Source organism: Liolophura sinensis, chromosome 4 (genome assembly GCF_032854445.1).
Source record: "Liolophura sinensis isolate JHLJ2023 chromosome 4, CUHK_Ljap_v2, whole genome shotgun sequence".
Taxonomy (NCBI): Eukaryota; Metazoa; Mollusca; class Polyplacophora; order Chitonida; family Chitonidae; genus Liolophura; species Liolophura sinensis.
The window spans coordinates 2,854,392-2,882,088 of NC_088298.1; the positions used below are offsets into that span (position 1 = coordinate 2,854,392).

Genomic DNA, 27,697 nt, shown 5'->3' on the forward strand with positions numbered 1-27,697 from the left:
GCCTGATTGTAATCAACATATCTGTCTGCCTCTGCTCACTCACCCGCCTGATTGTAATCAACATATCTGTCTGCCTCTGCTCACTCACCTGTCTGATAGTATTCAACATATCTGTCTACCTCTGCTCACTCACCTGCCTGACTGTAATCAACATATCTGTCTACATCTGCTCACTCACCTGCCTGATTGTAATCAATATATGTCTACATCTGTTCACTCACCTGCTCCTGTAGGGGTCAAAGTTAACAAGATGTTCTTCTTCCTGTTGTAGGAAAAGTGATTGAACACCTGAAGTGGAATAAATGAAAACATTCTCAAACTAGAATTAATTAGTTTCATTTTGTTTTGTTTTTCTTTTATTTTGACTAATAAAGGGGATAAGTCTTAGACATCAAAAATAAAACTGAATCTACACAACATTTTTGTGAAGCCTGTTTCTTATTAATTTCTTATTGAGATCTTTACTTGCTTCTGAAATTCCATTTTTACACTTCAGGTGAAATAAGGTACTTATGAAGGTGTCAATGACAGGGGCTTACCTGGAAGGTAGGCAGAGGGAAGATAATAGTGATGGTGCAGCCAGTGACCGGGGAAAGAAACCGAACACTGCCATCCTGAGGGAAAACCAACACTCGATACATTCAATGCACAAAGTCAATGATATGCGATCTTGCTACCAAATTTGAAAAACATACTTTTCACGCAACATGAAATATGTTCAGTGATGTATGGCATATCCTTACAAGAGCTGAGCGTTGTGTGGCATATCTTTATAAAAGCTGTGCATCATATGGCACATCCTTACAAGAGCTGTGTGTGGTAAGGCATATCCTTACAAGATCTGCGTGCTGTGTGGCATCTTTACAAGAGTTGCATGTTGTATGGCATATCCTAACAAGAGCTGAGCGTTGTGTGGCATATCTTCACAAAAGCTGTGCATCATATGGCACATCCTTACAAGAGCATGTTGTATGGCTGCATGTTGTATGGCATATCTTTACAAGAGCTGTGTGTGGTATGGCATATCCTTACAAGATCTGCGTGCTGTGTGGCATCTTTACAAGAGTTGCATGTTGTATGGCATATCCTGACAAGATCGGCTTGTTGTATGGCATATCCTGACAAGATCTGCATGTTGTATGGCATATCCTGACAAGATCAGCTTGTTGTATGGCATATCCATACAAGAGATGACTGTTGTATGGTACAGTGTAAATCCTTACAAGAGCTGAGTGCTGTATGGCATATCCACACAAGATCTGCACGTTGTATGGCATATCCAAACAAAAGATGACTTGTATGGTACATCATTACAAGAGCTGAGTGTTATATGGCATATCCTAACAAGGTCTGCATGTTGCATGGCATATCCTGCCAAGGTTTGCATGTTGTATGGCATATCCAAACAAAAGATGACTGTTGTATGGTACATCCTTACAAAAGCTGTGTGTTCTATGGCATATCCAGACAAGGCCTGCGTGTTGTATGGCATATCTTTACAAGAATTCAGTGTTGTATGGCATATCCTTACAATAGCTGCATGCTATATAGCACATCCTTACAATGTCTGCATGCGGTATGGCATGTGCTATGCCTTTTCATATGTTTGTTTGCCACACTTCACGTGTTGATGTACATGTATTAAATGAAACTGATACTATCAGTCGTAGGACATAAATGTACAAAATGTATGGTTGTTTGTAGAACACTGATGGAGGGCCATCCAAAATTCTTTAAAAGTTGAAATTCACCAGAAAAGTTACGACCTTTTCTTATCTTTTATATGTCTTAAGACGTGCCTAAGCGGTCAAAGGTCTTTTTCAGAAAAAGCGTCTCATACTCACAAAACATGTTTGACATAGAATTTCATCAATGACCAAGCTCCTCATTTTGCATGATTCTGAGGTGTTCTGAGGTAATATGTTCACAAGGAGAGATCATACCCAACTGGAAAAATGTCATTACGGCACCAAAAGTAATATCTTATGAACTAAATTTGCCTCTAAAATGCACTTTATGAACAAATTTTCCTGAGCAATACAGTGTGTACGAAATCAAAGTGATTTCTGGGTTCCGACTTACCTCAGTAGAAGCAATGATACACGACATGTATCCTGGCCAACTCACTCGCTTTAGACAGCTAACAGTGGACTCCACCGTGGAAAACGTGTTGTAGAACTGAAGCAAGAGGAGATTTATTTGATTGGTGTTTTGCGCCGTACTCAAGAATATTTCACTTATATGACCACGGCCAGCATTATGGTGGGAGGAAACTGGGCAGGGCCCAAGGAAAACCCACGACCATCCCCAAGTTGCTGACAAACCTTCCCATGTACGGCCAGAGAGGACGCCAGCATGGGATGAACTCACAGTAACCACACTTGTGAGAGGCTCTTGGGTCATTGTGCTGCACTAGCACACTAATCCCCTCACCTATGGAGGCCCCCAGGCAAGAGGAGATTGATACATACAGTTGATAACTTCTTGTAGACTCGTTCTTTCCAGAAGGCCACCAGCTACATGAAGCTCATCTATTGCACAATACGTGACAGACTTCACCAGGGTTCTTGCACATGAAAGAACATGTTTTTCAAGAAATTTTAAGCACCTAATATTTATCTTTTCCTGCACTTTCAGGGACCATTTACAAACCTCAAGTAGAGATTATTGAATATTATTTTGGTATCATATCCATCAGTCCATTCTGATTTATTTATTTATTTGATTGATGTTTTGCGCCGTACTCAAGAATATTTCACTCATAGACCACGGCCAGCATTATGGTGGGAGGAAACTGGGCAGGGCCCAAGAAAAACCCACGACCATTCGCAGTTTGCTGGCAGACCTTCCCATGTTGTTGCAGGACGGATTTCCACCACTCTTTTATCAAGTGTTGCTTCACTGAAACGTCTTACCAAAGGCAAGTAAGCCAACCCACTTGAGCCATTATACCAATACGGGTCAACTATCACCTTGAGAAGACACTCTACCAACTGTGCTATCCCCAGTCTATTTTGAAGATTCATGTAATGCAACATGCAGTGCTGTTGATAGGTACGTGTGTTACATCTTTGACGCAAACAAATTGGAAAGGACACAGTAGATTCACTACCGATCTTCACCAATCTTCCCACATTTGGTAAGCATGGTAAGGCTATATTTTGTGAACATCAAATCCAAATTGAAATCATACAAATGAACAAATTGAACCTTAATATAAAAATATGTATTATCCGATCTTATTGAAAGTTGTCCTTGTCAACAACCATACTTCCTGTTCGACTCATACACTGTCTGGAAATTTTTTTGTAACTTGTAACTGGTAAAGCTACAAGTCTACTTGTGTTCATAGTTTCAGTCATCCAAAAGCCAAATAATTATCAAAATGATTAAATCAAACAGAAGATTAACTCCAAAGAAAAACATGTTATTTGGGACCCCCTCATTTCCAATGGGACCCACTCATTTAGCTACCTCTGGGTCCCGGGGACTCACTTCAATGAAAAGCTATCAACATCACTGAACATCATATTCATCATTGTAAAATCAAGTACAGTGCACTTTCGATAAAATTCAGGTACATGTACCTTCAAGAATCTGAAGGGTCAGCGGGAACCCCCATCTTGTATTAAAGTACCAACGACACCTTTATCCAATATCACTGAAACTTCTGCGGCCTACAGGTATGTATGGTGAGTGGCCGAATAGATCAGCCTACAGGCCCACCACAGGTAAACCCCTGGTAAACAGGCTGAGACTGACTGATTATTCTTTTAAACACCATACTCCTAATTTTCCACTCAGGCTCAAGTCAGTTTCATGGGTAGAGGAAACCAGAGCACTGGAGTAAACCACTGACATCTGGTAAATTATTGACTAACTTTGCCAGGCAAGACATACATGTACATATAAAAAGGTAAGTGGTTTTCAATGAATGTTAGTCTGTGTATTAAACTACACATGGCCGCCATCTGAAGGCACTCTTCAGCCCCCAGCCTCAGGCACAGAGAGCGAGGGAATCCACATATGATCTGTCCAAATCCAGGATTGAACCCTGGACCTCATGATTAGCAGCCATATACATTATTGATTAGGATACACCCCCCCCCCCCCAACCCCACCCAGCAATCACATATGCAGCATGCTGCACAGTAAAGGTCAGTGTATCATCCCTCACCTGGTTCATAGTGTACAGGAGAACATCGTTGACCGTCTGACAGTACAGATTTCCTTGTCCCAGTAACTTCATGCTGTAAATCTTCTCACCAACATCCAGACGTTTTATCTAGATACAAACAAACAACATGGAAACCCTTAAACAACCAAATCTAAGGCTAACAAACTATTATTACTATTCATTATTTGTTTCAGTTTCCAGTTAATAAAGCAAGCAGCTCACCCTGCCATACACTTAACTGTACATGTATTTGATAACATGTAAATTCAGCTGACTTCCTAAATATGGATTATCTCCCCTTCATATACACACTTGCAGGATTTCTAATGCTTTCCGACAGTGAAATCACGATTCATTTAAAGCAAAACATGACTACATGATTTCCAGCTATAAACACTATCAATTTCGACACATGCATAAAGTAAAAAATGGCAGTCTTGAAAGATAATCATAAGCCAAGGGAGATAAATCTTACTGTGCAGTTCACCTCATCCCAAAACTACAAGCATATATTAAAGCACAACACATTACCTGACTATGTTTTAACACTGAGATAGCTGCACATTCTCTTGTATATTTAAAGAGTACTACCCACTATAATGAACTCCGAATAAACACCTCACAACATGTAAAAAAAGTTGAAGAATTACCCTAATTTTTTCTAATTTTTAGAAATTGCATTTCTCTCCCAGTTTTTTTTTTTTGAAAATTAAAGACATAAATATATTGTTCATTAGATGGACTAACTATGTGAAAAAAAAATAAACACATATTCCCGCTACAATTATGTGTATATTGGGAAGATCAGGCCACGTGTCCCAAAAATTAAAATTAGGATATGGTAGATATTACTATAGTAAGACTGGGAATTGTACACTATGCCACAGCATAACTTATACAGAGCAGCTTCATATATCCTGGTGGTCTACTCTATTTATACCACAGTTTGTCTCCTCTGTCAGAAATGCACTCCCTTACCCACTGAAAGTTGTCAATCCTCCACACCTGCACAGTGCCATCCATGGAGCTAGACAACAACAACGGGTCAGTTCTGCTAATCTGTAAACCTACAACAGAAAACCGTAGATTTGGGTAGAATTTGAAATCAGGTTGTCCCTTTTTGCTTTCTCCCGTGTTAGTTTTGTCAATATAGGGCATTTTAAAGACGCTGAGGCACCTCTCTGTCCAAACCTATGACAGCGCAAACAAGCAGGTAAAGCGTGAACGTGATATATATATTTAACTGTTTGATGTTTTATGCTGTACTCAAGAAAATTTCATACGACTGCTGTCCCTGTGGGAGGGAAGCGAAAAGAACCCAAGGAAAACCCAAAACCATCAGCAGGTTGCTGGAAGACGTACAACCAACGTACAAACAGAGAGGAAGCCAGCATGAGCAGGACTTGAACTCACAAATACTGCATTGCACTGTGAGAGGCTCTTGGGTCATTGCACCATACTGGCATACTAACCACCAGTATCCTGGTAAAGTATGAGTATGATACTAGTATACACAATGACCAGAAGCGTTTTTCAATGACCGGAAACCGGTTTCTTTTACTGTAAGTACAACCACTCCAAAACAAAGAAATAACGAAAATCATGTGATTCAATGATGATGATAAGAATCAGAAACAAAAATTCCCAAATGATATGCAACTGTCACACTGATGACAATCAGCTGACAAACAAATATGTAAGTGTCAGATACATGTCATTCAATTGACATACAAATACGCAAATGAAAGACAGATGTCATTCAACTGTCACAGTGATATACAACTGTCAGACAGCTGACATGCAACTGACACGCAGATGTGCAACCGTCCGACAGTTGACCTGCGACAGACACACAAACGTGCAACCGTAGCAACTTTCAACTAACACACAGATATTACAATGACAGACAGATATGTAACTTAAGGCAGAAGTCATTCAACTGATACACAGATATGTCAATGGCAGACAGATAGGTAACTGTCAGGCAGAAGTCATTCAAATGACACACAGATATGCCAATGACACACAGATAGGTAACTGTCAGGCAGAAGTCATTCAACTGATACACAGATATGCCAATGACAGACAGATAGGTAACTGTCAGAAAGAAGTCATTCAACTGACACATAGATATGCCAATGACAGAAAGACACATAACTGTCAGGCAGAAGTTATTCAACTGATACACAGATGTGCCAATAACAGACAGATAGGTAACTGTCAGGCGGAAGTCATTCAACTGACACATAGATAGGCCAATGACAGAAAAACACATAACTGTCAGGCAGAAGTCATTCAACTGATACACAGATATGCCAATAACAGACAGATATGTAACTGTCAGGCAGAAGTCATTCAACTGATACATAGATATGACAATGACAGACAGATATGCAACTGGAAAAATATAGGTAAACACAGACCTAAGGTATCTGAGGAGAACAAACACGGGACTGGAACATACAAAACTGCAACTGACAAAAAAACATGCGCATGACAAGCATGTGACATACAGAGCCGAAAAAGACTGCATTCCTTTACACCTCTTACCAGTACGACAAAAGATGAATGATTTATTTCATATTTGACAAAGCTGGTCAGAACTTACTAGTGACTTTCCCGTAATGGCCCACAAACTCGTGCACCTGCTTCATCGCCCCAGCATTCCAAACCTGACAACATCAATGCACCATTATTACATGTACTTATCATTTATAAAACAGTGGATGAAAAATGTGAGAAGATGAAAATTTTCTCAAAAGATGAAAACAGCAATTGAATTTGTGCTATATTACGTGTATTTTTTATCTACTCTGACTCAACAATTAATTTAAAACAAAATTTTTATTTATAAAGGAGTGCAAAATCTCTAGGTGAAAAACAATTTTTTATTACATGTACATACTTATTCTGTCTGGGTGAAAGAAAGACTTTTTTAATTTAAAAGTTTATACTTTGTGTACTTTCACATTTATTTGTTATATCTGTTTGGGATCATCAACAATTCAACAAACAATTTTATTCATAAAATTTTATCAAAAGTTTAAAAGTAATTAATTTTTCATGAAATATGTAAATACATGTATTCTTATCTATCAACCTGGGTCCTACAATAACAAACAAAAACATTTGTTTTTTGTTGAAACTTCTGTTTTCCAGGACTTCCAAGAGCTCTTCAATCCAAGTACAAACCTAAATTCATGTTGACAATACTGCATGGATTGTACATGAACATGTATGTTCACAGCCAAGACTTGCAGAACTAATACTGATTCAACAAAGTAAGTCTACAAAACATAGATTTGTCCTACCTTTATACAACCATCCATTCCAGCCGTTATAAAATACTCCCTGATTTTATAAAAAGTACAGCTGTGGAAAAAAAAAAGGAAAAGACTGAAGTGAAATATAGTACTCTTAATAATGCTGTTATTTTGTGAAGAATATAACATTTTTACATGGCTATTTTACCTTAAAATGCCACCCTTTAAGTGAAAGAGAATACCTTTTCTTGTGTGGTTTGTTTTTTTCTATCAAATAACTCACTAACACTGCAAAATGACATACCCTTGTGCACTATGTAATTCACAAAATGGCAAAGAAACAACATTTCAAACTCACCAACAAAGAGGTCCAATATGTCTGCTTTCAATAAAATGAGTTTGCTTGTCTGTCTGTAAAACAAAATAAAAACAACTCTTAGTTCAACTGGTATAACAAAAAAATATGTATATAAAAAGGACACAAAGTTAATCACATGTATATATTTATACAAGTGCTAAATACTTATGTGGTAATTGCATGTAAGTGCCACAAAGATGATGCAAAAGGGACCACCAGCAAAATACCTCATAATTGACGACACAGATGTTGAATCCACACAGGGCCAGGATTCTCTTGTTCTTCCTGTCAATCTTCAAATCCCGCACCCACTGAAACATGGAGTTTTGATTGGTCCACTTAATGAATGATTGATTTGAATGTGGTTTTACACTGTACACTGAACCCTTTGGTGGCTTAATGGTTGGAGCGTCCACCTCGAAGTCGGGAGACACGCAATTTGAATCTTGCTAATTGCAAGGTGCAATATCAAATGCTGTATATGCCGCACAATTGCCTCAACATCAATAGATATGCAAATGTTAAAGGAGTACAACAATGGTGTGCAGAACGGTAAAGACTATTTATATTTGGTGCCTTTTTCCATTCATAAATTTTAAAAAAAACTACTGTGAGTTGTAAGTTCAAGTCCAGCTCATGCTGACTTCCTCTCCAGCCGCATGTGGGAAGGTTTGGAAAAAAATTGCGGATGGTCGTGGGTTCCCCCCACTCCCCCCTCCAAAGTGCTCGCTGGGGTCACAGAAGTGAAATATTCTTGAGTACGCCATAAAACACCAATCAATACACATGAAGTATACAACAAAGTGCTACACTAAACCTGGATGGTCTGAGCTGAGCTACCGCTAATACAACAGTGAAAACTAGTTGACTTACATCTTCCCGGCGGATGCTTGTCTCAAACCTCCTGCCCGGCAGTGGGGGATTTCCTCGCTGTAATTGTGACCAAGATACTCAAAACTCAGAACAAACTTCTCAGAACTGCCTTTAATAAAGCCCCAACCTCATACAGATGTACTGAGGATTTGAAGACTTTGATCAGAGACAAAGAAACAGCACAGAATGACTATAATGATGTGATATTTGTATTACGTGTGTAAACGATTTCTACCTCAATATTCTGAAACAAGGAAAGAAATTGATCCAAAAATCTAACTATTAGGGTTTTACTGCCACGTGAGAAACTTTTTAAGAAAAACCCTGTTTTATGATGTATCTCTAAGCAAAGTATACAGGTACAGATTGTAGGTAAAAAAATTCTTCTTGAAATTACCACCACAAACATTATGGATGCTTTTTTCTTATTTTGGATTTGTTTGTTATTTTCACCCATTCCCAGAGAGCCCCCAGCCTCAGTATATACATGTAATTTCACCAGTGTCTGTTTTCTTACTAAGTTTCAGACATATACCTAACTCAAAAAACTGAAATAGGGAGAATCTATGATCCTTTTCCATGGTAACACCAAAATCAAAGCTTTGGGCGCAAAAATAAGCATAATGATAGTAAATTACCATGGTTACCTGCAGGTGCAGTCTGGCATTACCTCAATTCCAGTCAGGGTCCATCTCAAGAGCTCCCCTACACCGCCTGTAATGAGTTCATCTGTATCCTTGTTGTAAACCATGCTGTGTGAGAGAGGAACACATAAATATACTTACATGTATAAAGCTGATCCACTACTCAGCAGTATTTGGCCTCTTTAGAGATCTTGTGAGAACCATGTGATTTGGTGAGTTAACAATCATCGATATTTACAAAGTGTTGTTAACCCATCATCATTTACTTGAGATGAATACTGTAAACTATTGCATGAAACCAGCACCGATACATGTACGGCATATTGAAAATAATACTACTTAAGCCATAGCTATGGCTTTAAACATTAGTCTTGGTCCACTGCATGATCAGGTCTCCCACCTGCCCTACTTTTTCAAACAAACCTCCCAACTGTCCTACTTTTTCAAACAGTCAAACTCCCAAGCTGTCCCACAATTCTAAACATACCTCCCACCTGCCCTACTTTTTCAAACAAACCTCCCGCCTGTCCTACTTTTTAAAACAAACCTCCCGCCTGTTCTACTTTTTCAAACAAACCTCCCAACTGTCCTACTTTTTCAAACAGTCAAACTCCCAAGCTGTCCCACAATTCTAAACATACCTCCCACCTGCTCTACTTTTTCAAACAAACCTCCCGCCTGTCCTACTTTTTAAAACAAACCTCCCGCCTGTTCTACTTTTAAAACAAACCTTCCACCTGCCCTACTTTTTAAAACAAACCTCCCAAGATGTCCTAATTTTTAAAACAAACCTCCTGCCTGTCCTACTTTTTAAAACAAACCTCCCACCTGCCTTATTTTTTCAAACAAACCTTCCGCCTGTCCTACTTTTTCAAACAAACCTCCCACCTGCCCTACTCTTTCAAACAAACTACTCCTAAGCAAACCTTTTCACCTGTCCTACTTTTTCAAACAAACCTCCAACCTGACTTTTTCAAACAAACCTTCCCACCTGTCCTACTTTTTCAAACAAACCTCCAACCTGTTCTACTATCCTCAACATGCATCCAACCTGTCCTATTCTAACCATACCTTCCACCTGTCCTACTTTTTCAAACAAACCTCCAAACTTGTCCTTATTTTTTATGTACGTGTGCATGTATGTATCACGATTCTAGTATTACAAATACATTGTGTGAATGTGAGTGTGTGTAAAGCAGTGGAAGAACTAAGAGAAGATGTACAGATGAAGTTGTAAAACCATATCATAATTATATTATCACTGTTACCCCAAACCAATCAGATTTGCTGTTACCTTGGTTTAAGTTAATACTAACCAGAGCAACGTAGTGATGCACGTAGTTGCACATCTCTCTTCACAGTTAGATTTGTAGTCCCTAAACACGACCAGTTTCAAGTCAGAACAGAAGGCAACGTACACCTGGTGGTATAAATGACAATAAATAAATAAATAAACAAGGATTCTGGGAGTATTGGTTCTTTGTGTATCCGCTACTGGTGAGAGGCATCAAAATACTCCAAATGACCATAAATTTTATCCATGACCAATTTGCCCATTTTTCCTGATTCTGAGAGTTCTATTGATTTTAGAAAGGAGTTTGAGGTTTGCTTCGAACATGGGACGATATTCTACTGGAAAATTGTTAGTTTCAGCACCTGAAAAAATATTTTGTGACATTTATTTGCCTCTAAAAATCCACTTTAGTGGGCGAAATTTTAGGTCACTTAGAGTAATACTGAGTCCAAAACAGGACAAAAATGACCACAACATTGTAGAAAACTGACACAAAAATACCCACAACAATTAACTGCTATACAGCTGTACGTATCATTAGGACAGTCTGAAGAATAAATGAAATAGATAAGTCAACTAAAACGCCCTCATAATGTACCTGTAACTTTGGCAAATTCTCAAAGACTGCTTTCTCTCCCTGTACCAGCACTTTGTAAACAACTGTGAATACTTTTGATGTTTTCTCGCTTTGTATGTCTTAGTTTCCATTGTTTAAAAATCACTTAATTTCAGTTCTTGTACTTTGAAACAGGGAGTGTTCTTGCCAATGCCTGCCACAAGGAAGACTACAAAATGTATGTACTGAACACCCTTCATATTGATATAAGCACAGCTCTAACTTTTATAAAAATAGTTTTACAGCAGTGGGCTGTCATGCTTGGAACACCATAGGATGTCTAATCGAAACAGCACCATTACTTTCTCCTATTAAGTCATGTTATTTGGAAAAATTATTTCAACCAGTAAATTTATATAAGCTAATATAAGTAGTGATTTATTACTGACTGTTTTCATGTTATTAAAAATGGAATTCTACAAACTGTTAGTACCTGTCTAATCTTCATGTATTGTTATAGACGGCCTCTGGGGAGAGCAAATTGTTAAATCTGACAGAGCTACACCTGTACCCTCTTTCAATAAAGTATTCATTTATTCACTCGAAGAGTTAACATCTACAACAGTCTGCCAGCAACCTGCGGATGGTCGTGGGTTGCCCCGTGCTGTGCCCGGTTTCCACCCACCATAATGCTGGTCGCCCTCATATTAGTGAAATATTCTTAAGTACGGCGTAAAACACCAATCAAATAAATAAATAAATAAACATCTACAACATGAATGATTGCAACCCACAAGGGAGATAACCTCAGCGAAATGCAAATTCCAAGAACTGTTCCAGAGATACAATGACCATACGATTTATTAGCAGACAAATTACAGTACTCACATAATGGGTGGGTATAAATATCATTTGAGAAATAATTCTTTGGGTTTCAAACCTGAAAAGGCAAAAAGAAAAAGCACATTAAAAAGTTCATTTGAAAATAGTGAACAATTTTCCCAATGCTGAAATATTCTGATGGGAAGGAATGATTATGGCTGAAGGCCAATTCAGTACTTGTATCTTAGCCATGTTGTGTCATTATGATAAGATTAAAATAAACACAATCAAGTTAACGGTTACATACATGGACATCTTAAACTGGTTCAGTCTTCGGCAAATGCTCCATTTCCACAGGCATGCGAGAGAGAAATTATTCTTAACTTCAAGTTTCAAAATAATATATTTGTTGAATTCTTTGTCGGGTAAACCAAACCTATCAGAAAGAAGGGAATTTTTTGTTGTTATTGCTGTTATCATTCTGGCTAATAAAGAGTGGAATATTAAAGATAACAACGTTTAGAGAAAAATGAAAGAAATTCCATTAAAAGCCCAATTATTATTATTACAAACCTTGGAGCGAGTGAGTAAGTGCTTGGGGTTTAAGCTAAGAGTGCATGTAATGTGCCTCCTTGTTGCAGGACGGATTTCCACCACTATTTTATCTAGTGCTGCTTCCCTGAGACAGCTTACCGGAGACAAGTAGGCCGCACCGCCCGAGCCATCATAATGATACGGGTCAACCAGTCATTGCACTATCTCCTTCATGCTGAACGCCAAGCAAGGAAGTTACTCTTTTAAGGCCTTAGGTGTGACTCGACCTAGGACTGACCCTGGGTCTATCGCTCCTGAAGCAGACGCTCTACCAACTGTGCTATCGGGGCATTGGAGTGCGACCCATTTTCTGGGGGGGTGGTTGAATCACCCCTAACAAGCACTTTTTTATTGATGCCCTATGAGCTGAAATCTTACTTTTTTGCAGTAAACTGGACCTCTCCGCTGACCTGCATGACCACCTCCCAGGCACAGTTCGTTTTGACGGAGCCCTGCTTATAGTGGGTGAGGAAAACCTCCGCCGTGCTGGAAGTGAAGTGGGTCATGGCACGAATTCTACTGCAATGACGCAGCGTTTCCATCAGCTGAAATGTACAAATTTCCCAGTATGGTACCAAGAAATGACTGTCATGGAGTGCTGTAATTCTTCAACCTTTTTGTCATGTTTAATAGGGTGTTTAATAGTCAAGCATATTCTGAAGGCATTAATCTATGTTGACTGATAAACTTTTACTTTTTGTGAATCCCAGAAAATGGCCTATCCAACCAATGTAGTTTTGTCTCCAAAATCAAATTAAAAATATGCATAACTGAAAGTTGCTCCTTCCCATGGCAAAACATTGTGGAATTGAGATAGTAAAGTGATCTCTATAATCTGGCATTTACATTTCTTTTCACGGCAACTAAAAATCGCCATAGAAGTGCATGTAGTTCAGATTGTAACAGTACAAAATTTTTCATTGGATAAGTTTGTCAATGAAAGCTCAGATGACCAATCAAAATTTCACATTATTGATGTAATTTATTTATTTATTTATCTGATTGGTGTTTTACGCTGTACTCAAGAATATTTCACTTATACGACGGCGGCAAACATTATGATGGGAGGAAACCAGGCAGAGCCCTGGGGAAACCCATGACCATCCTCAGGTTGCTGAGACCTTTTTATAAAATGTGTGGAATACTGTTGTTTCATATATCACTGACACGGACAAATTATGGGATTATCGGGTAAATGTATCATCTTTACCAATGAAAACAATACCAATGCTACTGCTCTCACTCACCTGGAGACCATGTTCTAAAGTAATGCTGTTGTCACTGCCTTTGGCATCCATGAGCACACGCTCTATGGACTCCTTGACGGAGCGCCATGGCTTCAGTTTGTCCCACAGCGCCTGGTTGACTTTCTTACGAGAAGATATTTCCTTCAGAATCATGCTCCTTGATCAGATAATATCTTTTGAATTACAAGTCAGAGAATGGGGAAATACAGAGGCATTTATTGGCGTTTCAGCCAGATCCGAGCCAATCAAATCTTAAGAAAGCCCTGGTTTAAAGCGGACAATTGTTGGCTTGCAGGCTTGCACTGTCCTCAACTTAACTGTCTTTTTCTCCCTGGCCATTGGATAAGCTGTTCTCAATCGTCACGGCCTGTAACAAGAGAAATGCAACATGTAGGTGTACATACGGTGCTGGAAAGTCCGCTGCTCGTATCCAGTTTCCGGTGCATGTTCATGTAGGCCTATTGGGGACGGCTTCACAAGTCTCCCATGCAACGCTAAGTGCATACATTACATGTACCATGATAACACAATACCTACAGTAAGAAATGGTTGCTATGAAAGTTGCATTGCATGAAACAGGACCAAGGATATTACCAGTCAACTGCATGATTATGGAAATATACTGGGGACGGCGCAATGGGGATGGGTGTAGATCAAGGTTATGTGTAAGCCTACACCTAGACAGGAGAGCTGAGAATTTTAAAAGCAGAAGTCACAACAGGATAGTTCAACTAAAGAGTTGTTCTTGTATAAGTATGTAATGTGTAACTTTGATTAAAGTGGTGGTGCCACAAAAACTACGAAACAATGCAAAACAAAATGGAATCTGGCATAGTCCCTGCAGGAGGATATTTTACATATTGTTTCCTGGAAATTTTGATGTTTCTGTGCTAGATGTGACATGAATTCATTGAATAGCGAGAGAGTGAGTGCTTGGGGTTTAACATCATACTTAACAATTAATCAGTCATATGATGAGGGAATCCTTAAAATGCATGTAATGTGCCTCCTTGTTGTAGGGCAGATTTCCACCCCTCTTTTATCTAGTGCTGCTTCACTGAGACGCCTTACCGCAGGCAAGTAAGCCGCCTCGCCCAAGCCATTATACTCATACGGGTGAGACAGTAGTTGCACTATCCCCTTAATGCTGAACGCCAAGCGAGAATTCACTGAAGAAGCAGCCTTTAACAATGAAGATCTGAGAAGGAGCTCACTGATAAAGAATCAAGCTAGTCTCTACAGCTGTCTGCATGGTTTCCTTGTATTATAGGTTCAGTTTCATGGGTAGAAAAGGAAATGCCTGGCGTAAACCACCAACCTCTGGGTGAAATCTACTAATCACAGGGAATTAACCCAAGGTGGCTACTTCACCCCTTCTCTTTATATTGGGCTGGTGAGGTATAATAGCCACAAGGTCAACCAATGGTAAACCATACACCGATTCACTTTGGCTCTCACCTCTCAGGTCGCCCACACATGCACCATCCTAGGTGACTGTGAGGTGAATTTGGGTCTTGTGTGTCCTTACCAAGTGGAATCTACGCGAGATGTTGCCAAAGTCAACACCAGTTTTGGACCGCAGCCACTGTTTAGAAAAGATTTATCGGACATGGCGTGAATTGGTGTACGGTTTACCATTAGTTTTTTTTTTTTTTTTTTTGATTTTTTGTTTTACGCCGTACTCAAGAATATTTCACTTATACGACGGCGGCCAGCATTATGGTGGGTGGAAACCGGGCAGAGCCCGGCGGAAACCCACGACCATCCGCAGGTTGCTGGCAGACCTTCACACGTATGGCCGGAGAGGAAGCCAGCATGAGCTGGTCTTGAACTCACAGCGACTGCATTGGTGAGAGACTTCTGGGTCACTACGCTGCGCTAGCGCGCTAACCGACTGAGCCACGGAGGCCCCGTTTACCATTAGTTGCCCCTGTGACTATGATACCCCGCCAGCCCAGTACCTGGAGCCACTTGGTGTTAGCTCGGAATGAACCCATACTGGTTGCTTGTGTGTCCTCGCGATTAAAACACAAGCGTCTTTAACCACTCGTTCATGACATGCCCCCTACATTTACCGAGAATCTGCTTTAAATTGAAAGTTGTAAAGGCACCTTTGTTATTAGGGCAGTTGTAAAGATTAGGTTGATCTTTTTCAAGTCAACGTTTCGAGTCAATGTTTTAAGATTTTCAAAATTTCACATAATGGTACCACCCCGGGTGGCCAAACCTCCTTGCTATTTTAAGTTGGTACATGTCTTTGGTTCATGTTTTGATATGATAGCCCTCACAGATGGGTAGTTTTGTATGGGTTATGCTTTAACTAACATACTTGTTGTTCAGTGAGCTAACTCATATATGGCCGACAGTCATAGAACTACCTCAGCTATTTGAACCCCTGGTCAACTCAGGAATAGTGTTTACCTTTAGGAATACTTCCGTAACTAATTCAAGCTATTCTTCTCAAACATAACAGCAGATTTGCTGATGAAAGATGACATTTTAGCCCTCTCTGGGTTGGGAGATGGGTAAGCTACAGGAGCGAGAAGGACAGCATCAGCAATTTTCTTTGCGGCCAGAAAATGACAGAAGACCAAGTTTATGTTTTGTAACACTTTAGGGCATGCCATCATGGTTGTGTTAACAATTAACTGTTGACTTTAGGTCAAAATGTCCAAATGGTAAATACAAAATGACACACAGTTGGGGTTTTTTCATGATCCTAAACCCCAAATGAAACTGCAAGACTCTTAATTCTTTCAGAGGGGCTTCAGATTTTCATTTATCTGTCAGTGGAGGCCTCAGATGTTTAACTGACATCTTGCTTCTTGCTTTGATGTCTTAATGGCATGGTGGCCGTAATTACGTCACCTTAGTTACTGGCAGTCATTAGTTTGTTGCGAGGTCAAGCTGTCTGGATAGAGGAGAAGATTTCTCTTCTCATACGAAAAACAAAGTAAAGTGATTCATCTAAGTCACTCTGAAACATCACTGGCAAAGGAAGTTTTGACCCTGATGTTAAATCTGTCAAGCGCAGCACTTTTTGATTTAAAAATTTTTTGCCTCTAATGCACGACTCTAGGTCCTAATTGTGTAGGGCAAAGATTCTTTGGTCAAGCTTTTGGATTGCTGTCCTAAGTATGCTGCCATCAGCACCTAGCTAAGCAACCTGGATTGGAGGTTCGTGTGTTTTCATCCTAAGGAAAACTGCTTCTGCAAGATAATCTTTGGGACATATTTGTCTGCTTTACGTCCGAGATAGTGTGTGCGCTCAATTTCATCTCTAAAGACCGAATATGTTGAGATCTATCAAAACTTGTTTCGGGTAGGGTTGCTCTGATAGTAGTTGGTGTATCCCCAGAAAATCTACAATAGTTATAGGTTAATCACAAGCACCTTTGGATAGTACTGTCAAGTCTTTGTCATGGTGAAAATCCTACCGAGTCATGTTAAATTTTTGAAACTTGTTTAATTCCTGTTGCCTGACGTCCACCGCTCATCGGTGAATGTTCCACAAACCTACATGTAACCTTCATGCGATATCAAGGATTTAGAGTCATCATCAAAACAATGAATGATGCCTGGCTGCTCCATTTGCACAGAAGTGTCTTCATTAACGAATGATTTATCCATTAACAAATAATACGCTTCAGGGTCCATTCAGTCAATGCATTTATGGCTCTGTTCAAGTGTGTCTTGTGCATTTTATTGTAGCAGTTTACCAGTCTGCATTTATCAAGTGGCAAAAACCTTATGTGACATCTCCCTCTTCACAATAGCCAGAAAAAGACCACTCAAGTATCCAGTGTTTTAAAGGCAATTTACTATACTGTCAAAATTTGGAAAAAAGTATACTGTCTGACATACACTTCATAATAGGGGTTTTTTTTCTTCTTTTTTTTTACTGTTAACTTCAAAGTAAACATTTACACTCTACAACGGGTATTAAGGAATAATTTAGTCCTTGATCTCAGTGCTTGGCAGAACTTTCAATTGTCAGTATTTTTGATGAAAAGACAAAAAATCTGATCAAAGCTTTGCTCTGACATTGTAGTTTTCAGTCGTATAGATCACAGGTAAAGAAATGACATGAACTTTTACTTACCTCAGCTAATCTACCTTAACTCCCCATATTAATGGCAGCAAGTAAAAAGAAGTACAAGGCTGGGCATACTCGCAGGTAAAGAAATGACATGAACTTTTACTTACCTCAGCTAATCTACCTTAACTCCCCATATTAATGGCAACAAGTAAAAAGACGTACACAGCTGGGCATACTCGCAGGTAAAGAAATGACATGAACTTTTACTTACCTCAGCTAATCTACCTTAACTCCCCATATTAATGGCAGCAAGTAAAAAGAAGTACACAGCTGGGCATACTCGCAGGTAAAGAAATGACATGAACTTTTACTTACCTCAGCTAATCTACCTTAACTCCCCATATTAATGGCAGCAAGTAAAAAGAAGTACACAGCTGGGCATACTCACAGGTAAAGAAATGACATGAACTTTTACTTACCTCAGCTAATCTACCTTAACTCCCCATATTAATGGCAGCAAGTAAAAAGAAGTACACAGCTGGGCATACTCGCAGGTAAAGAAATGACATGAACTTTTACCTACCTGAGCTAATCTACCCTAACTCCCCATATTAATGGCAGCAAGTAAAAAGAACTACACAGCTGGGTATACTCTACTTCCTCCTTTTCGCATATGAAAGAGCAACTTTCGGTCCAATTCACGCACATTTTTAATTTGATTTTGGAGACGAAACTAAACTGTTTGAGTTGATCAATTTCAGGGCTTCACAAATCTATAGTTTCATCAGTCTATGCAGAATAATGCCTTCAGAATATGCTTAAATAAACACCTTCCAGTTGAAGAATTACAGTATAAACTGTTGATAAACTATTATCAACCCAGTTGAAAACCTTGCAAACATCTAACATGTAAATGTACAGGGCTATTGAATATTCAGTTGACATCCTACAAGAAAAACAGACTAAATGTGGACTGCTGAATTTTTTTTCTTCACAAAAAATCCAAACACCCTTCTAAATTGGTCTTATTACCGACTCTCATAAATTGAGAGTCCACGATACAGTGACATTTCTCTTGCTGTTTGTAATTGACGCAACGCCTTATAAGGTGATTTTTCATTTCATCAAAATGTGATAAAGCCACCACTGCTGAAAGGCTTTCATGTCTTAATTTACTTCCACTGACCCTATAAAAATGCTAGTACTACATGTAATTAGGTTTGGCAACCTCAGATGGTCCCAATATCATGTCTTGCCCATGGACTATCGGCTTTTGTTAGTCAATGAGAACCTTCTCGTGTGTTTTTATGAAAAAGCTGGTTCTTCAATGAATTGACGTCCCTCTACCACAGCAACGTCAACTTTAACATTTCCCGTGACAACCACCTAGTTTTTACAACTCTCCACCCTATCTGCGTACCCGTACTAACTTGCTAACCGGCTTAAAACTTGCGCCTCCAGCGTGACACGCATTTTAGTAAACCACCCAAGTCACATACATATTCTCACGCCAGCACAAAGTGTGCACAACTTACCAGGCAAAACGTCTGTTTCCAGAGATGACGTTCTTTCCCGCCGCCATTAGCCACTGTGTCTATGACGTCATGTATGGTTTGTCTAAGGGGCCGTCTCAGATTTCCGTACAGTTGTAGTTATTTTGTCCACATTTAACAACAGGCCCAACTGAACGATGAATGATGTTTAGGCAACAGTCAGAAAGAGGTTCACATGAGTGACCTACATTTACTTTGTTTTTCGTTTTTTTTGTTTTGTTTTGTTTTTTGGTTTTTTTTATAGGTTTGCTTTGTTTTAAATTATGATTGTTTTGTTTTTGCCTATTAAGCTTGATTATCGTAGGGCAATTGGATTTTTTTTTTCATTCAAAAAAGTAATACCATAAAATAGGCAAATGAAACGTTAGAAACACAGCAGAAGATGTAGGCCTGCTATCCTGCTAAAGTATTACACACTTTGCCTAAGGCAGACAATTTTTATTTCAATATATAGACTTTGTCACCATGATATTTTGGTACTTTCCATCGCTTTGGTGGGGTATGTTAATGCTGAGCTAATCACGTGGATTTTGAACTGATATTAGATTGGGGGGGGGGGGCAAAAACAAAAATTTTGGATCTGGATGACAACCGGAACTAATGGAAACCTATACAGTTGCTCATTAATTGCGGATTGAGGTAACTTTCATCGACCAACGAAGTTGTGAAACGGTGTGAAGCAGCCCCAAATGTGTCGGCGAGGGGTCTTACGTCCATGTCATTCTGTGATAAAACGTGTGTATACGTGTATATAAATGTAAACTGACGATAATGTCATTTCCTGGCTTCCGTAGATATTGTGCACTCAGTGATTCCATATTGGTTTACATTATACATGTAACTTTTAAGTTGGCTTTCACATCTTTTTTCTAAGGTTACATCGCTTTGACCTTAACATCACCCTTTTGTGCTCGCCAATTGTTCGTGGGAATATGCATGGAGGTTAATGGAGACCCCTTACGGCAAAATTATTTTGGAGATAAATATGATGGTAATAGTTGAGTTGTATGTCCCACAGGCCGGATGTGCACAATTTAACCCCGTACTCCATCCTCCACGAAGCTTCCAAAACCGTGTACCATGTACCACAAAGCTTCACCGTGAAAGAGCCAGCGTACAGCAAGCTCGTGAGGGCGATGCGTTCCTCTAGTACCCAGGATCTAAGTAAGGTAAGAAAGTCTTTTTCTTTCCCACTGTATCAAATGGTTTCAAAATGCTATTTAATTTCACAAAACTGAAGCTGTGTCCGTGGAAAAAAACTGACCAGAAACTACTTTACTGTCACTTTAAAATTGTCCCTTTTAGAGATGTGATTAATGTATGTTTTTGTGCTGAAACTGTTATTTCTGTCACTAAGCCCCTTCGAAAATCTGAGGAATGTAGGTTTTTGTGTCAAAAACTGTTTTATTGTCACTGGGTCCTTTTGGAGGTATAAGTAATGTATAGGTTTTGTGTTACAAACTGTCAGTTCTGTGACTGAGCACAACTGGGGATCTTAGGATTGCCTGCGCTGTAACTCTTTTGTCATTTTGTATTCCTGCATAACCCTGGATCCTGCCATTTGACCAAATGTCAACAAGGCCACAAGCCCTAGTCCCTTTGCATTATTTTAATGTGACTGTATGTTAAATGTGATAACAACGAAGCCTTTTCAGTGATTTTAAACCAGTGACATGTAATAAACTGCAATTAACATCACTGTGTGTTTTGTACCTAACTCGGCTCAAGCAAGGTGGCGTGTAATTTGCTACTATTTAAGCATATACATGAGCAGTTAGAATAAAACCCTATATGAGGTAAAGTGACTAGAGGCCGTATTTCACCAGCTACGTGTGACCATTTGCCAACTGCCACATTGTCATTGTTGTTCTTTTTTGTACTTTCTGTGCTGTAATTCTTTTATTATATTTTAGTTTGCAAACAGGGCATGTCGACGGCAGTGCTGGATGAAAATATTTGTGGCTTCCTCTCCGGCCGTACGTGGGAAGGTGTGTCAGCAGCCTGTGGATGGTCGTGGGTTTCCCCCGGGCTCTTTCCACCCACCATAATGTTGACCGCCGTCGTGTAAGTGAAATATTCTTGAGTACGGCGTACAACACCAATCAAATAAATAAATAAATAAATAAATGAAAATATTGCCTAGTTTTGGTTAGGCAAGGCTATTCTTCCACACTAGACTCCGTACTTCCGTGAGTCCTCAACACTATATTGGCCAAGCGCGATAGGATTAATGTTCTTGGAGAGAATCGACGGACAAAGACGAAAGACTTCTTGTTATTAACGCATCGAAAGCATCAGGATAAGGAAACAGTATTTTGAAAGGCACCAAATATATAAAGTATTGTAAATATAACTTAAACTTTTTTAAATAATATAAATAGCTGGAAAGTTTTTTTTTAATTTATTTGATTAGGCTTTTACCCCGTACTCAAGGATATACGACGGCGGCCAGCATTGTGGTGGGAGGAAACTGGGCAGACCACGGGGAAAACCCAAGACCATCCGAATAGCTGGGAGATTTGTCGTTACGTCCTGCACCAAAATTTATTTATTACTATTATTATTTAGTTATGTTTTGAAATGATTATTATTTAGTCATAAACGTGGCAGTGTTGCTCAATGACTCACGATTGACGTTGTAAATAATTAGAGTGAAACTTATTCGCCTATATTAAGTAATTCGGGTCAAAGCTGCGTAGTCTGTTGTTCATTCGTATTTCACCGGCCACGTGTGACCATTTGTCAGCTATCACACTGTCGTCGCTCCTCTCTATGCTGTAGCCGTATTTCACCGGCCATGTGTGACCACTTGTCAGCTATCACACTGTCGTTGCTCCTCTCCATGCTGTTGCCGTATTTCATCGGCGACATGTGACCATTTGTCAGCTATCACACTGTTGTCGCTCCTCTCTATGCTGTAGCCATATTTCACCGGCCATGTGTGACCATTTGTCAGCTATCACACTGTCGTCGCTCCTCTCTATGCTGTAGCCGTATTTCACCGGCCACGTGTGACCATTTGTCAGCTATCACACTGTCGTTGCTCCTCTCTATGCTGTAACCGTATTTCACCGGCCACGTGTGACCATTTGTCAGCTATCACACTGTCGTCGCTCCTCTGGTCTTACTCTGTAAGCTGTAGCCGTATTTCACCGGTCACGTGACCACTTGTCAGCTATCACACTGTTGTCGCTCCTCGCTATGCTGTAGCCGTATTTCACCGGTCACGTGACCATTTGTCAGCTATCACACTGTCGTCGCTGCTCTATTTTAACTCTCCGTGCTATAGTTGTATTTTACCGGTTACGTGTGACCATTTGTCAGCTATCACACTGTCATCGCTGCTGTCTATGCTGAATCGTATTACACTGGTTACCCGAGACCATTTACCAATTGTCACATGTACCAATTATCACACTCTCCTCCCCGATCCGGTTTTACTCTCTATGCTGTAAGTTTTTATTACATCATAGAGTTAGATTGGACAAGTTAAATGCACAGATAGAGCGCGCCGTGGTCCAGTGGTTAAAGGGGAATGCATTCCAGTCGCTAGGACCCATGAGGCGCATATTCAAAACCCGATCTTGCGGAACAGAGAATTGGTATATTTACTCCCTTTCATTTTCTGTGTGGCTTTTGTGACAATAAGCAGTCAACAGCGAAGTCTAGCGTTCTATGGAAACGGCTAGTCCTCAACCAGTGATGTACATGGTTTGCGCATACGTACACAACAGGTGGAAAAGCTCGTCAGTAACTTACCAAAGATCGGTGGTTTAACCCGGACACTCCAGTTTCCGCCATCCGTAAAACTGAACATCATCATCTATAGGTGAAATTTTTTTGAACATGGCATTGAGCACCAATGAAATAAATAAATGCTCTGTTTTTTTGCTGTACAGTGGAATCGAGGAAACGGAGAAAAACCATGGATCTACGTATCACCTTTGTTCTGCTAACTCTCGTGTATTCTGTTCGTGGCACCAGGCCAAGCAACATCTGTCCCCAGTCCACGCCTTGTGTGTGTAAAAACGACGGACTTTTGGCGTCCGAGACAGAAGTGGATTGCCAGTTGAGGAAACTGAACGGTGTACCAACATTTGAAGGCATCGGTAAAGCTCGGAAAATCAATTTGTCCAGGAACAAGCTCACAAAACTGGACGCAAACACCTTTGCGGGGATAACCACTCCTCAAATTGATCTGTCCGGTAACATGATATCCACGACGGACGAGTTAGCCTTTGCAGGACTCGAAAACTCTTTGGAAACTCTAATTTTAAAATCGAACAAGTTCTCCACCATTCCAACACAGAGTTTAAAACGTCTCGGTAAGTTGAAGGTACTGAATTTCGACAACAACCCGGGTCTGGTGGCCATCAACGGGTCGGACTTCCAGGGACTTTCGCAGCTGGAGACGCTGTCGCTCAAAAAATGCTCTATTGCATGCCTGCACGAAGGAAGTTTCGTTGGACTGGACAACCTTAGGGAACTCGTCCTTTACAATAATGACTTGAAGGAAATTTCTTCCACCTTGTTTCTACCTCTAACAAGCTTGCAGGAATTAGATCTAGGGTTTAACCTGGACCTGGATCACATGCCAGCACGCGCGTTCCGCCATATTACCAGCCTGAGTTTGAGCATGAACAACTTCTCGTCAGATGACAGTTTCGACCCGGCGGCGTTTGCGGACGTCAGTGACAGCCTGGAACTTTTGAAGCTTGATCACTGCCGGATGAAAGCCGTGCCTAGCAGAGCACTCAAACAGCTGACATCACTTAAACAGTTAAATTTGAACGGGAATCAAATCCGGAGGATCGAGGCTGAAGACCTTTCCGGGTTGTCCAGTTTGGAACATCTCACGTTGGACGACAACCGCCACCTGCATCTGGCGCTCCACGGCCTCTCTAAAGTCGCCGGAACTCTCAAGTACCTGAGCATGCGCGATATGAACCTCAAAGCAATCCCGCTTGAACCTTTACAGGATCTGCTCGCTTTGGAGTGGCTAGATGTGTCCGAAAATAGCTTCGAATCGTTAGGTCCGGGTGCTTTGGAAGGAATTTGTGCGACACGATTCGAGATCACTCATTCTCACCTTCAAAGAATCTCGAAAGAAGCGTTCAGGAACACCCCCAACAACCTTCGCCTGAATCTAAAGGGGAACGTCATCGATAGCATGGAGTTTCTCGAACAGCCTTGTAAATTTGAGGAAGCTGATGTGGATGCCATTTGTGACTGCGCGCTTTATAAGCTCCTAAAGACGAGAAAGATTCAACTCAAAGGGAAATGTCGTCTGCCCCGAGATCTCGAAGGAATCACGGTCGATAGCAAGGCTTACAAGCTCATTAGTCGAGAGAGGTGTGAAAGGAATTCGACCAACTTTTGGTCTGATCACACGCCCAACTGCCCACTATTCGACCCTTCAGAGACAGGAGAGCTCTCCCCAGCCAGATGTTCGACGGTGTCTCGTGACGATGCTGGGGAGACGGGTTTGAATTCAAGTGTAAATGTTGCACTGGCTTCCACTTCATTAACTGGTTTTCTTAACATGTTTGGCTTCGTAATTTATCGCAATCTGTGCTTAATCTAACTGCCTACATACCTGCCAAATGCTTTTATATTTAGTTTTAGATAGGTTTATCCTGAAGACATTCCAGGAAAGATTACCTGAACATTTTATTATGCATGCATCCATGAGCCTTGGTTTTGTCCTTCAGGTGAACTGTTCCAGAAGAACAAATGTTCAAACATTTATAAAATATCAAATGATTGTGAGTGTGTGTGGACATAACATTATCATTGTCTTATATTTTCAAACTTATTAAAACTGTAAATGATCTGAATGATGATGGTAAAAAACTGCCAAGTTTTGTTTGGCTTAATTTCTCTAAATAATACCTAATCTTTTTTTTTCTTGTATTCCCCCCCCCTCCCCCCCTCCATCCATTCCAACTACTCAGGATGATCTGATGGCTTAACGCATTCTGGGTTTAGCCAGGAGGGTATCTCAGATGTCTTTGAGACACCATGTTCTGAGAAATGTAACATGGAAAAATAGTGAAAATTGGCGAAAATTAGAAATCAAATTCCCTGATTTCAAATTTTATCTATGCTGCCAAATCTAGTGGTTTACTCCAGGCACCCTGGTTCTTCCATCCTTATAAGCCTGACCGCCCTCCTCTAAGGACAAAATTCTTGAGTACGCTGTGAAAGATGCTATACCGCAGATCTAAGGTAAAAAAATTAATCAGCGCCATTGATACAGAGGGTTGCGCTATAACTTTTTTAAAATAACTTTTTCAAGTAATTAAAATTGTGAGAAGAGCCATCAGTTTATAATTTTATTACTTGATGTGTTTTACAGGCTTACGCTGTCAAAATGTATTTCATTGCAAGGTATAATCCATGCCATGTGTAGAATGAAAGAATACTTCCCGCTGTAAAGGAGAATTTCAGATTGAAAGGCTGTCTATTGAATGCGTTAAAGTCGATATGTAACAGACAGAGCAGTGACGACAGTGTTGTAGGCTACATGGAGTTTGCAAATAGTCACACGTAACCAGTGAAATCCAGCTTGTTGTATGTCGGTTTACCTCAGTACGGTTTCATTCAAACTCCATGTATGAACTCCAAACTTCACGTATATAAATGCTTAAAAGTAGCAACTTAGAAACCCTCTAGCAACATGGCTTAAGATGAGTAAGGTAAAACAATGAAAATGGACCAAACATCGGACGTGTAAAATACTGGTGTATAAAATGCAGACATATCACCCATATCCGGCCCCAATGTAATAAAACGTTAACCTGCCTACCTTGGTCTTGGACTGGGACAAGGACTGGGACCAGGAAGAAACACTTTGGATCAAAGTTTTGTCTCGTTTTTGTCTAGAATATTTTGTCTTTTTCCATTATTTTCTATCCAAGTTTCAACTACTGCAATTGTCGTCATCTCCCCTATGCTCCTCACAGCGCAGGTTTCAACGCCTGTCAATTAATGCTTCAACAACTGTTACAGCAATTTTTGGCCACACTTTCAAACTGCAGGTTTCAACGACTGTTACAGCAAATTTTCGGCCATACTTTCAAACTCCCCAAAAATGCAGGTTTCAACGACTGTTACAGCCATTTTCGGCCATACTTTCAAACTCCCCAAAAATGCAGGTTTCAACGCCTGTTACAGCCATTTTCGGCCATACTTTCAAACTCCCAAAAATGCAGGTTTCAATGACTGTTACAGCAATTTTCGGCCATACTTTCAAACTCCCCAAAATGCAGGTTTCAACGACTGTTACAGCAATTTTCGGCCATACTTTCAAACTCCCAAAAATGCAGGTTTCATCGACTGTTACAGCAATTTTCGGTCACACTTTCATATTCCCAAAATGCAGGTTTTATCGACTGTTACAGCAATTTTAGGCCTTTCATACTACCCAAAATACAGGCTTTAACGATCCTTACAGTAATTTTCGGCCACACTTTCATACTCCCCAAGATGCAGGTTTTAACGATTGTTACAGCAATTTTCCGCCATACCCTCATTTTTCCAAAAATGCAGGCCTCAACGACTGTTACAACAATTTTCAGCCATACTTTCATACTATCCAAAATGCAGGTTTAAAAGGACAACAATTTTCAGCTAGTCGCTGCTTCAATACCTCTATACATCGTCCTGTATTGCAAAAGCTGCGGTAGCGAAGTAAAGAGAGCTAGGCAGCGAGACTCACCTCGCTACCTCGTTACTCTCGCTTCACTACAAACTAGAGTTCTTATACAATATCCATGTTTTTTGAAACAAAAACAAAGAGTCAATAAAGATACAGAACACATTTATTTGAAGGTTCCCAAATTATGTTCCAAATGATACTGGCCTCTTCTGTTCAAAGGCCCAACCTGAAGAGCTCAGTCATTCAGTTATTCATATCAAGCTTTACCCGAATGTCCGAAGTCCTATTCTATTCCTCTCTAAGATCCCATCGTTATTATCCTACATAAGATTACTGTGCACTTTCTTGTAATTACGAGGTATTTATGATGGTTATTCATTGTGGTGCATGTGGTGTAAATGTCTTCTCCCTAATGATAATGGCCGCTCCATGGCACCGGTGTGTCAAGGTCACTGCTGAGCTATGCCATGCATCCAATCTATGCAGCGACCTTGAATGTTAGCAACGTGAACTTTGAGGTCAGTGAATCAAGGATAAACTAGAAAATTAAGTTTTCAGTCAAAAAGCGGATCAAAATGTTGATCTCTAAACCGGTTTCTAAAGATAACCACTGAACA

At 40.1% G+C, this 27,697-nt stretch overlaps 2 protein-coding genes across 2 annotated transcripts; one reads left to right on the forward strand and one right to left on the reverse strand.

The window, feature by feature from the left end:
- Nucleotides 1–169: 169 nt before the first annotated feature.
- LOC135464937 (WD repeat-containing protein 87-like) lies at nt 170–19,452 on the reverse strand. The gene is made up of 16 exons (XM_064742523.1): nt 19,403–19,452; nt 13,829–14,195; nt 12,960–13,126; nt 12,054–12,105; nt 10,632–10,735; nt 9,342–9,423; nt 8,672–8,728; nt 8,026–8,109; nt 7,799–7,851; nt 7,489–7,549; nt 6,786–6,849; nt 5,156–5,244; nt 4,178–4,285; nt 2,083–2,178; nt 540–614; nt 170–288 (listed from the first exon to the last, which is right to left on the reverse strand). The coding sequence occupies exons 2-16, from the start codon at nt 13,979–13,981 to the stop codon at nt 214–216; spliced, it is 1,320 nt and encodes a 439-aa protein (XP_064598593.1). The 5' UTR covers nt 13,982–14,195; nt 19,403–19,452; the 3' UTR covers nt 170–213.
- A 998-nt stretch (nt 19,453–20,450) lies between these two features.
- Nucleotides 20,451–25,336, forward strand: LOC135464885 (insulin-like growth factor-binding protein complex acid labile subunit). The gene is made up of 2 exons (XM_064742454.1): nt 20,451–20,589; nt 23,320–25,336. The coding sequence occupies exon 2, from the start codon at nt 23,346–23,348 to the stop codon at nt 25,002–25,004; it is 1,659 nt and encodes a 552-aa protein (XP_064598524.1). The 5' UTR covers nt 20,451–20,589; nt 23,320–23,345; the 3' UTR covers nt 25,005–25,336.
- The last annotated feature ends 2,361 nt before the right edge of the window (nt 25,337–27,697 follow it).

What these genes read in the sequence shown, in the direction of transcription:
- LOC135464885 (XM_064742454.1), top strand. Translation starts at nt 23,346, where the DNA reads ATGGATCTACGTATCACCTTTGTTCTGCTAACTCTCGTGTATTCTGTT.
- LOC135464937 (XM_064742523.1), bottom strand. Translation starts at nt 13,981, where the DNA reads ATGATTCTGAAGGAAATATCTTCTCGTAAGAAAGTCAACCAGGCGCTG. An exon ending in TATTTATACCCACCCATTAT is followed by an intron (nt 10,736 to 12,053) that starts GTGAGTACTGTA and finishes TTATACCACCAG; the next exon opens with GTGTACGTTGCCTTCTGTTC. An exon ending in CAAGCATCCGCCGGGAAGAT is followed by an intron (nt 8,110 to 8,671) that starts GTAAGTCAACTA and finishes TCCATGTTTCAG; the next exon opens with TGGGTGCGGGATTTGAAGAT.